Below are 12,055 nucleotides of genomic sequence, written 5' to 3' on the forward strand. Positions count from 1 at the left end.
TTTTTTTAATTTTTGTGCTTGACAAGAGCCCACAGGCCCCTACAAAGGGTCCCTGTTCTGTCTCAATTTGTCTGGTTTCTTAAACCCAGAACTGCAGTGGAACTCCAGAGAAAATATAACACCTTTATAACCTTGATTTGTAAAGAAAACATAGAACTAGGAGAATAGATCTGAGAAACAAACAAGGGGAGATTTGTGATTGCCACAGCCAATGACCTTGAACAAGTTTCTGGGCTGCAGGGCGGGGAGAGATCGCACAGGCAGAGCCCAGCAGACTCCTTGAGTGGAGGAGACTGAGTCTCTGAGCAGAGCTTCTGGGGAGACCAAAGATGCCCAGAGTTCACAAAAGAGAGTTCCAGAGGGGAGGACGCTGCACAGAGGGGACTGCGGAGGGTGCCACAAACATTCAGCCAAGTACTAATGAGCAAGTGTTGAGGAAACTACCTACACATGGTCCACTGTCGATGAACCTCAAAATAATTATGCTGAATGAAAGAAGACAGATTTTTTTTTAAAAAGTGCATAACTGTATACCTCCATTTATATAAGATTTTACAAACAGCAACTAATCCATAATGCCACAAAGCTATTGGAGGGTGACAGGAAGGGAGGGGCATGAGGGAAAGACCACGCTGGAATACAAACTTTTGGGAGTGATGGTTATGTTCACTATCTTGATTAAGGAGATGATTCACAGACTTTTACCTATGTCAAAACTTACTACATTGTATACTTTAAGTACATGTAGTTTATTTTGTCAGTTATACTCCAATAAAGCTTTTTTAAGACTGCATTTAAAAATAATAAATGTTGAACATTCCTAATCCAAAATCTGAAATGCTTCAAAATATGAAATAAGGAAATGCTCATTGGAGTAATTTGGATTTCAGATGTTCATATTAGGGATGCTCAACTGGTATGTCTTCTTCAAATATTCAAAAAAAATGTGAAATTTGAACAATTCTGGTCCCAAGCATGTTAGATAAGGGATACTCCCTGTACAAATAAAACACAGTTGGCTGGGGGTGGTGGCTCACACCTGTAATCCCAGCACTTTGGGAGGCCGAGGTAGGTGGATCACCTGAGGTCTCGAGTTCAAGACCAGCCTGGCCAACATGGTGAAACCCTGTCTCTACTAAAAATACAAAAAAATTAGCCAGGCGTGGTGGCACGTGTCTGTAGTCCCAGCTACTCAGGAGGTTGAGGCCAGAGAATTGCTTGAACCCAGGAGGCAGAAGCTGCAGTGAATTGAGATCATGCCACTGTATTCCACCCTGGGCGACAGAGACTTCATTTCAAACAAAACAAAACAAAATACACGGAGTACCCTCTCTCTCAGGGTTGTCCTGAGAAAATGAATGGAAGGGAGCAAGCCCAGATAATCTCTTTGCAACTTTCCCAATTCAGACTATCTTTACCAAGATGATTGGTGTTCTAAGGTGTTTTTCAGTTTTATAGATATGTTGCTAGGATCTATGTGGTCAATTACTGCTCTTGATATAACTTTATGCAATTTTTTGTTTTAGGACTCATGAATCAAGCAAGCAAACATGAAAAATGGATTAAGGCTGATGCTCCAAAAGGGACTGTAAGTTTTAGAAGGCAAAGCTGGTTTCAGTCCCTAAAACTGTAGGACTAAGATTGATTTGAGGTTGTAGTTATGATTTTTTAAAAATGATTTGCATACCTGTGACTACAAAAATGTAAATACCACTGTTCATATACATGTTGAAAAGAACAAATTGAGAATGAATACTGGTGAACTGTTTTGGTAGGCTTTTTCAAAATTTGTAGTTGTCTATTGTATTCATTTTCTACTGATCTGTAACAAATTACCACAAATTTAGCAGCATAAAATAATATTCATTTACAGCTCACATTTCCATAAGCCAAGAGCCCAGCCCAGTATGGCTAGGTTCTCTGCTCAGGGAATCACAAGTCTGGAATCAAGATTTTGGCCAGACTGAGTTCTCATCTGGAGTGTCTGGGAAGAAATCTACTTCCAAGTTCATTCAGATTACTGAGAAAATCCAGTTCCTTGTGACTGAATGACTGAGGTCTCCATTTTCTTGCTGGCTGTCAGCCAGCAATCACTCTAAGCTTCTAGAGGCCACCCACATGTCTTCTCATGTTGCCCTTCCATCTTTAAGCCTGCAGTGATGAACTGAGTTCTTCTCATGCTTTGAATATCTGACTTCTGCAACCAGCTGGAAGAATATATACTTTTAAAGGGCTCACTTGATTAGGTCAGGCCCACCCAAGATAACCTTTGTTTTGTCATATAATGTAACATTCATGGGAGTGATGGCCTATCACATTCAGTTTCCACTCCCACTCAAGGGAAGGAGATTATACAAAGGCATTTGTCATAGGGCAGTGCAATTAGCTTAAAATTTTTTATAATGTAAAACATCTCTAACATGACATGTTTTCTACTTAATACCTCTTATGCCATCAATGTAAATTTAAACTGTGAATAAAAAACATATGTGAAGCATTTGCTACTGATTCTTAATAACTTTTGTGTAATTTAAGATATAGTTCATTAGGAGGAAAGAAACAGCTTTTTTATAGCCTGATATATGAAAATAGATTTTTATAATGGTATACTGTATAAAGATATTTTATGAATTCCATTTCTTTCAAACATCTCTATTCCTGGAACATTTAAATTATATAATACTGGCTGGGCACAGTGGCTCATGCCTATAATCCCAGCATTTTGGAAGACAAAGGCATGTAGATCATTGAGGTCAGGAGTTTGAGACCAGCTTGGCCAACATGGTGAAACTCCATCTCTACTAGAAATACCAAAAAAAAAAAAAAAAAAAAAATTAGCAGGGCATGGTGGCTCATCCCTGTAATCCCAACTATTCAGGAGGCCAAGGCAGGAGAATCAATTGAACCTGGGAGGTGGAGGTTGCAGTGAGCCGAGATCACACCACTGCACTCCTGCCTGGGTGACAGAGTGAGACTCTGTCCAAAATAATTAATCAATTAATTAATTAAAATAAATAAATAAGTTATATAATACTGACTAGACCTATCTCTTAGTGATGTAGTTTGGATATCTGTCCCCCAAAATCTCATGCTGAAATGTAACCCCCAATGTTGGAGTGGGGCCTGGGCGGGGGTGATTGGATCATGCAGGCAGATTTCTCATTGTTACTACCACCTTCTTGGTTCTGTCCTCATGATAGTGAGTTCTTACACGATCTGTTTAAAAGTGTGGGCATCTTCCCCATCTCTCTCTTGTTCCTGCTCTTGCCATGTGATGTTTCTGCTCCACTTTGCCTTCTGCCATGAGTAAAAGCTCCCTGAGGCCTCCCTAGAAGCCAAGCAGATCCCTGTGCAATGGTTGCACAGCCTGCAGAACCAATTAAACCTCGTGAGTCAATTAAACCTCTTTTCTTTATAAATCACCCAGTCTTAGATATTCCTTTATAACAAAACAAGAATGGCCTAAATCACTTGGATTATATTTTTTATGATGAAGACAAGTCTCTTTTTTTTTTTTTTTTTGAGACAGGATCTTGCTTTATCACTTAGGCTGGAGTGCAGTGGCACAATCTTGGCTCACTGCAACTTCTGCCTCCCAGGTTCAAGAGTCTTGTGCCTCAACCACCAGAATAGCTAGCATTAACAGGCACATGCCACCATGCCCAGCTAATTTTTGTATTTTTACTAGAGTTATCTCTAGTAAAAATGTCACCATGTTGGCCAGGCTGGTCTTGAATTCCTGGCCTTAAATGCCTGCCTCAGCCTCCCAAAGTGCAACGATAACAGGTGTGAGCCAGTATGTTGGGCTAGGAGAAGTCCATTCGTAAACACTAATTTTTAACAAACCTTTCCAAATATCATGATTTATGATGATCTTTTCCTTTTTTTCAGATGAGGTCTTACTCTGTTGCTCAGGCTGGAGTGCAGTGGCATGATCATAGCTCACGGAAGCCTTGAGCTCCTGGTCTTAGGCATTCTCCTGTCTCAGCCTCCTGAGTAGCTGGGATTATAGACAGGTACCACCACACCTGCTCTAATTTTTTAATTTTTGTAGAGATGGGTCTTACTATGTTCATCAGGTCTCAAACTCCTGGCCATAAGCTGTCCTTCTGCCTTGGCCTCCCAAAGTGCTGCAATTATAGACATGAACCACTGTGCCCAGCCTCTTTTTCATTAATATTCCATGTTTTTTAGAGTTCTGTTTTTAACTTCTTATTTATGAAACAAAAGTTGGCTTTATAGCCTATCTCAACATCTCCTTTTAGTTCACCCTTCATTAAATCAGAATGAATACAAATTTGAAAGATACTTAAATATTGGTATATTTGGTATGGTTGTGGTGTGTTATACTATTAAGTAGAGGAAACTGTGAGGCATTGAGGCAATTTTTATCATCTTTTTTCACCTTCATGCAATTATATAAACATTTTCATGACGAAAAATAAATTAGCCGGCCGGGTGTGGTGGCTCACGCCTGTAATCCAAGCACATTGGAGGCCAAGGCAAGCTGATCACCTGAGGTTGGGAGTTCAAGACCAGCCTGACCAACATGGTGAAACCCTGTCTTAAATAAATAAATAAATAAATTAGCCAACCACAGCCAGGAAAGTCATAAGCATAACAGCAGTCAACAATGGAATTATACATATTTGGATCACATTGTTAAGTCCCAGACAAAAAGAAAAAGCTGCCGTATTTTACGCTCCTGGACACAGACCTATGAATATGAAATGCTTAAGGGCTAAAGACCTAACTAATATCTTTGATATTTTGAGGACTTTGCACTGAGAACTTAAAAGATTTCTCTACCTGTAACCTTTACTTCTTGGTCTTCTTTCATAGCTCACTTTTTCTACTCCTTTTCTTCATGTACGTAGCTATAAAATTTGTCTCCCCAGGATGAATGAATGTGTCTTCTGTTCTTGTTTAAAAGAGGATGTTACTCAAAGAGCTTTGGAGCAAGCTCTGAATATAAAGCAACCTGCTAGGTTTCTGGAGAACACAACAGGGTGTGTTTCTTACTGTGGTTTCCCCAGTGCAGCTGTCATTCCTGTAGAAAGCAATTGCCTCTTTTATAAGTTTCTCCAGTTGTGTGCATAAGGCACTTAGGGATCAGATTTTTGAAATCAACTCTAATGCAGCCACCAGAAATTTCCAAATTTAGGTTAAAATTGTACTCTTATGTCATCTTATGTCTCTTGGCTATGGTCCTAAAACTTCCTACTGAAATGATTCTGTTACCAGTGTGTCCACTCCCAGGAAACTTTCCAGAGCTAAGTAACACTACCTTATTTCAAAAACTACAAATAAACCTCAGTGGGGGATAATTGCTAAACGCATTTAGCCAACACAAGGTAACCTCTAATAATACTTTGTACAGTCTTTTCAAAATAACAATGCTTTATCTTAAGTTTTTAATCCTTATTTGAAATTTGTGGTAAACAAAAAGATAACTAAATCCATGTGAGAGATAAGTAATTGAGGAAACAGAAAGGTTAAGACTGATCTGGTATTACTGACACAGCTTGTTTGTGGCAGTCAAAACAGAGTTGTGCTTTCTCCTGGACTGTGTCAACATCAGTGTTATATAATATCAACTAATAGTAAAAACCCACAGATTAAAGCTTAGTAAAATTTAATATGTAGATATGCAATTAATAACCCTTACTTACTAGCATAAAATTGAGGGGGCATCTTTTTTGGCATAGCATAGTTTTAAGAATTCCTCCATGGTTCAAATTTGATTAAAGAGATATCTTTCTGAGACATTGCAGGGACATTCTTTCTATTCAGATATTCTTGTTTCTATTTAATTTGCCCCTGACTGCTAAGTCAAATGTTAAGTCCAGAGTTAATTGGTGGCATTTAGTTCTCTTTTGTTATTATCTGGAAACCACAGGAAAGCCCCATTCCTTTGAAAATATTAATGTATGTCTGTATTCTTTATAAAGCTTTATAAAACATCACAGGTCCTTTGTGCCCTGGCCCAAACTCTTAGTTTGACATAATGGCCATCTCCATCTTTTTCCTTTCTAAAGAAAAATTTCTTAATTTCTTGTCAAAAAAGTCTCATTTCTCAGGGTTGTTTCATATAACTATAACTTTAGGTTTTATAATCTCATCAAAACTATTGGTTTGATTAAATTTAGGCAGAAATTTTATGTAGTCAGTACTTGATTTGGCTTCTTTTTAAAATCATGATTATTTAGACAGAAGAACTACTGATGTATTTGGAAACATTTATAGTTGGAATAAGAATCAGAAGATGGTTTGTTGCTTGTTTACATTGTTATTGAGATTCAGCTAGTACACATACTTGCAACAAATGGAGAAAACTTGCCGGGTTCTAGGTTTTTTGTTCTTCCTGCTTGAGGCTGAAAGTCACGCTGCTTCCTCTTCACTGCTGTATGTTGATTTTTCCACTGTTAATTCTAAGCTTCCTTTAGATGATGTTATGTTGTCAGGCTGTGTAAGAGGGTTTCCTGCCCTATCATAGCCAAACCAATGTGGAGGGTCATTAGAGTTGTATTCCTGCTGCTGAACTTTAGATGACATTCTTTCAGCTGCATTCCTGTAATAACAGTGCTTAGCATTAGCTAGTTGCAGAAGTAGTCCTTAGTGCAAAAATTTCAAACTCAACCAAATTTGGAGTTAAAGAATTCACTGTCACAATTTGAACTCACATCAGAGCTCTCTTGCCTTGCTGAGAGGATACGGGTAAGTGTACAAAAAAGCAGGGTCCCAAAGCCTCAGTAGCTCTGATTCAGCCAGTTCAGAAATTAACGGATACGGGGAATGGGTAAAGAAACTACACATGGCCATGGAAGAGGAACACTGAGGCCTCTATTTACAGTGCTTTAGTAAGCCCCTTTTTTGGTATTTCTAGTTTCTCTGATGAGAGAGTAACCTAACCAGCCTACCTGTGAGGGCTGACCATGCACCAGGCCGGGAGCTCTTAATCCAGAGTTCACAGATCCCTTGTGACTACATGGATGAACTTCAGGGAGGTCCATGAACTCCCTGAAAGTTCATGCACTTTTGTCTGTAATACACATTTTTTTGAGAAGGTTTGTGACTCAGTTGTCCATGACCAAAATGATTGAAAAATACTGTTATAGTCTTTCTTAGGAGGACATAAGGAAGTAAAGAAGGCATCAGAAAAAAAAAAAAAAGTATATCTAACTTAAAAACAAAGCCATTTTGAGGACAGCAGGAGTAAATTCCTTGCCTAGAAGGTTAGTTTGAATCACGAGATTAGTACTAAAAAGGAGATGAGTAATTGACCGCTTCTGTAGAATTAGAAATGAGTAACTATGATGTAAACCCATGAAGGCACGACCTTCCCCACTCTTGCTGTATGTTACATTGAGTTATTAATTGCAAAAGTCTGGAAACAGTCATTGATATGGAGCTGGCTTTACCATACACTTGGAATTAAGTTTGTGCTGAATGGCAATATGAGTTCAGGTAAGGCAAAGAAATGTGAAGAAAAATCCGACAACATAGAGATAACAGTTAAAAATGCTGTTTCAATTTAATCAAACTTTAGATGTATTAAAATAATTGTAACCAAAGTCAACAGGGAGATAATCAAAGCATTGCTAATTCTTCTTCTAAGCACACTGCTTTTTAACTTATATATTTGCTCTCACACAAAACTTCTACAAATGTAAAGAACAAATGGAGTAAAAGCAATTGTCATATCCTAATTTCTAGTTTAGAGCCACCAATCCTTATGGACGAAAACTTGGCAAACAAGTTTATTCTTTTCAGAGAAATATTTATTCTCAGTTTCAAAAATGGTAAGTTTATTGTCAAAGATAATGTTTTGCATTCTGTTAATTTTCTAAATCTTTTCTTAAGGTACTGTCCTGCATTTTAAACCTCTTCTATAATCTTTATATATCTTCCAAGTAGAACATTATTATGCCAAAGTAATGGGTTTATATCTTTGGCTTTTAACCTATTCTTCTCCTAATGATATTTCTCCCTTTTCAATTCTTTATAGGTGAGATTATCATATCTTTTTATGATGGGACAGAATTGAAATGAACTGCACGTTGACCGTCCTACAAGAGTAGCACAGTTAGAGGCAACAATGCATAGGGAAAAGAAATGCTTGTTTTAGGGAGTAAAAGATTTACAAATCCTAGTTCACCAAGTTATATCTTACCTTTAATGTCAGAAGAGCAACAGTTTTGAGAGTTCTAGATAACTGGTAAGAGGATAAGTACTCATAATGCTAAGCCTGGGAATGTGTAAATACTGAGTCCTATGGCTGCTCAGTCAGCTACAAGCCAGGGTACATTACGTGGTAATTGTAATATAAAACAATTATCAAGTAGTGGGGATTCGAGAAAATAACAAGAAAAAGAAAGGCGAGAACGTTGACTTCTTAATATAAGAAAAGAAAAATAGGGTGACTACCTATTTAATGCAGTATGATGGGACAGCATTGAAATGAGCTGCATGTTGAACCCCAGCCATGAGTGAAGTGTCCAGTGGTATATGTATTTCTTTAATGGACTCATTCCTTGCCTTGATCCTTGTCTCCCTTATCCTAGCTCTGCTCTCCAGTCCACCCATAGGCAGCTTTACTGAAACCAAACATCAGTGTGTCCCCTGACTACTGGAATTGATGCTTACTGTCTAGAGAAGAGCAAAGGATCAGATCTCAGACCCCTGCTCCTTCCAGACTCAAGTTCTGGGAGGTTAAGTCTTCCTCCACCTGGTGTGTCTCTAGGGCCTGTTTTAGTCTTAAGTGCTTTCACAGCAAGGGTGGTCCTAGGGAAAAACAGAAAATATGAATCTCTCTTGGAGCAAATCTAGGATTATTTTTAGAAAGCTATGAATACTAGTGTATACTATTCCCTATTCCACTTCTTCCCTGCCCTTCAGGAAATCCTTAGCCATGACTAGCTGTCTTTACCACCTTTGGCATCCTCACATGAACTATGGACCTTGCCAAGAGAAGAGATCGGCAAGTGACTGCCAGACGGTTTTCCTGAGTTCTTTGTCACAGCATTCTATGGAGCCGTGTGTTTGCACACATGCATCTTTTTTTAAAAAAATGTATATTCAGGGTGTACATGTGCAGGTTTGTTATGTGAGTATATTACATAATGCTTGGGTTTTGGCTTCTATTGAACCCATCAGTCAAACAGTGAACATAATGCCCATTAGGTACATTTTTAACCCTTGCCATCCTCCCTGCCTCCTCATTTTTGGAGTTCCCAGTATTTACTGTTTCCATCTTTATGTCCAAGTGGTTAGCTCCTACTTAAAAGTGAGAACATGTGGTATTTGGTTTTCTGTTCCTGCATTAATTCACTTAGGATAGTGGCCTCCAGCTGCATCCATGTTGCTGCAAAGGACATGATTTCATTGTTTATGGCTGTGTAGGATTCCATGGTGTGAATGTTTCACATTTTCTTTATCCAATCCACCCCTGACAGGCACTTAGGTTGATCCCAGGACTTTGCTATTGTGAATGGTGCTGCAAACAAGTGCAGCTGTCTTTTTGATAAAATTATTTATTTTCCTTTGGGTAGATACCCAATAGTGGGATTACTGGGTCAAATGCTAATTCTATTTTTAGTTCTTTGAGAAGTTTTTATACTGCTTTCCATTTTGGCTGACCAAGTTTACATTCCTGCCACAGTGTATAAGCATTCCCGTTTTTCCACGTCCTCACCAGCATCTGTTATTTTTTTACTTTTCAATAACAGCCATTCCCAGCTACTTAGGAGGCTGAGGCAGGGGAATCACTTGAACCTGGGAGGTGAAGGTTGCAGTGAGCTGAGATCATGCCATTGCACTCCAGCCTGACAGAGTGAGACTCCGTCTCAAAACAAAACAAAAAAAACCATTCTGATTGGTGTGAGATGATACTTCACTGTGATTTTGATTTTGTATTTCTCTGATTAGCAATGTTGAGCATGTTTTCATGTTTGTTGGCCACTTGTATGTCTTCTTTTGAGAAGTGTCCGTTCATGTCTTTTGCCCACTTTTTAATGGGGTTGTTTGGTTTTGCTTATTGATTTTTTTAAGTTCCTTATAGATTCTGGATATTAGACCTTTGTCAGATGCAAATTTGCTGTGCAGAAGCTCTTACACATGTATTTTGAATGGTATCAAAAAGGTTAAAAATAATGAAATGAAGGCAGAAATAAAGGTGTTCTTTGAAACCAAAGAGAATGAAGACACAACATACCAGAATCTCTGGGACACATTTAAAGCAGTGTCTAGAGGGAAATTCATAGCAATAAATGCCCAAATGAGGAGCAAGGAAGGTCTAAAATCGACACCCTATCATCAAAATTAAAAGAGTTAGAGGAGAAAGATAAAAAAAAAAAACCTCAAAACCTAGCAGAAGACAAGAAATAACTAAGATCAGAGCAGAACTGAAGGAGACAGAAACACAAAAAACCCTTCAAAAAAATCAATAAATCCAGGAGCTGGTTTTTTGGTAAGATCAACAAAATAGACAGCTAGCAAGACTAATAAGAAAGAAAAGAGTGAAGAATCAAATAGATGCAATAAAAAACAATAAGGGGACATCACCACTGATTCCACAGAAATACAAACTACCATCAGAGATTACTACAAATAACTCTATGCACACAAACCAATAAATCTGGAAGAAATGGATAAATTCCTGGATTTACTGGAGGGTTTAGTCTTGCGCTCTCCCAAGACTAAACCAGGAAGAAGTTGAATCCCTGAATAGACCAATAAAAAGGTCTGAAGTTGAGGCAGCAATTAATAGCCTACCAACTATAAAAAGCCTAGGTCCAGATGGGTTTACAGCCAAATTCTACCAGACATACAAAGAGGAGCTGGTACCATTCCTTCTGAAACTATTCCAAACAATACAAAAAGAAGGAATCCTCCCCAACTTATTTTATGAGACCGACATCATCCTAAAACCAAAACTGGGCAGAGACACAACTAAAAAAGAAAACTTCAGGCCAATATCCGTGATGAACATCAATGTAAAAGTCTTCACTAAAATACTGGCAAACAGAAAGCAACAGCACATCAAAAAGCTTATTCATCATGATCAAGTAGGCTTCATCCTGGGAATGCAAGGCTGGTTCAACATACCCAAGTCTATAAATGTAATCCATCACATAAACAGAACCAAAGACAAAAGCTACATGATTATCTCAATAGATGCAGAAAAGGCCTTTGACAAAATTCAACAGCCCTTTATGCTAAAAACCCTCAATAAACTAGGTATCGATGGTACGTATCATAAGATAATAAAAGCTATTTACGACAAACCCACAGCCAATATACTGAACGGGCAAAAACTAGAAGCATTCACTAAGAAATCTGGCACAAGACAAGGATGCCCTCTCTCATCACTCATATTCAATATAGTATTGGAAGTTCTAGGGAGAGCAATCAGGTAAGAAAAAGAAATAAGGGATATTCAATTAGGAAAAGAGGAAGCCAAATTGTCTCTATTTGCAGATGACATGATTGTATATTTAGAAGACCCCACCATTTCAGCCCAAAATTCCCTGAAACTGATAAGCAATTTCAGCAAAGTCTCATGATATAAAATCAATGCACAGAAATCACAAGCATTTCTATACACCAGTAACAGAGAGCTAAATCAAAAGTGAACTCCCATTCACAATTGCTACAAAGAGAATAAAATACCTAGGAATACAACTAACAAAGGATGTAAAGGATCTCTTCAAGGAGAACTACAAACCACTGCTCAATGAAATGAGAGAGGACACAAACAGATGGAAAAACATTCCATACTCATGGTTGGGAAGAATCAACATTGTGAAAATGGCCATACTGCCCAAAGTAATTTATGGATTTAACACTATCCCCATCAAGCTACCAATGACCTTCTTCACAGAACTGGAAAAAGCCACTTCAAACTTTATCTGAAACCAAAAGAGAGCCTGCATAGCCAAAACAATCCTAAGCAAAAAGAACAAAGCTGGAGGCATCATGCTGCCTGACTTCAAACTATACTATAAGGCCACAGTAATCAAAACAGCATGGTACTGGTACCAAAACAGAGACATAG

The 12,055-nt window shown here is 38.2% G+C and overlaps 2 protein-coding genes across 2 annotated transcripts in view; one reads left to right on the forward strand and one right to left on the reverse strand.

The window, feature by feature from the left end:
* FAM185A (family with sequence similarity 185 member A) overlaps positions 1 to 2,497 on the forward strand; it is a 55,289-nt gene extending 52,792 nt beyond the window's left edge. Inside the window, exon 8 of the mRNA XM_017523056.2 lies at positions 1,527 to 2,497. Within this exon, the coding sequence (XP_017378545.1) occupies positions 1,527 to 1,633 (107 nt within the window). The 3' untranslated portion in view covers positions 1,634 to 2,497. The remainder of the gene's footprint in view (positions 1 to 1,526) is intronic.
* Positions 2,498 to 5,381: 2,884 nt separating this feature from the next.
* FBXL13 (F-box and leucine rich repeat protein 13) overlaps positions 5,382 to 12,055 on the reverse strand; it is a 247,122-nt gene continuing 240,448 nt past the window's right edge. Inside the window, exon 21 of the mRNA XM_037736579.1 lies at positions 5,382 to 6,571. Within this exon, the coding sequence (XP_037592507.1) occupies positions 6,382 to 6,571 (190 nt within the window). The 3' untranslated portion in view covers positions 5,382 to 6,381. The remainder of the gene's footprint in view (positions 6,572 to 12,055) is intronic.

Source organism: Cebus imitator, unplaced genomic scaffold (assembly GCF_001604975.1).
Source record: "Cebus imitator isolate Cc_AM_T3 unplaced genomic scaffold, Cebus_imitator-1.0 Scaffold26, whole genome shotgun sequence".
NCBI classification, from domain to species: Eukaryota; Metazoa; Chordata; class Mammalia; order Primates; family Cebidae; genus Cebus; species Cebus imitator.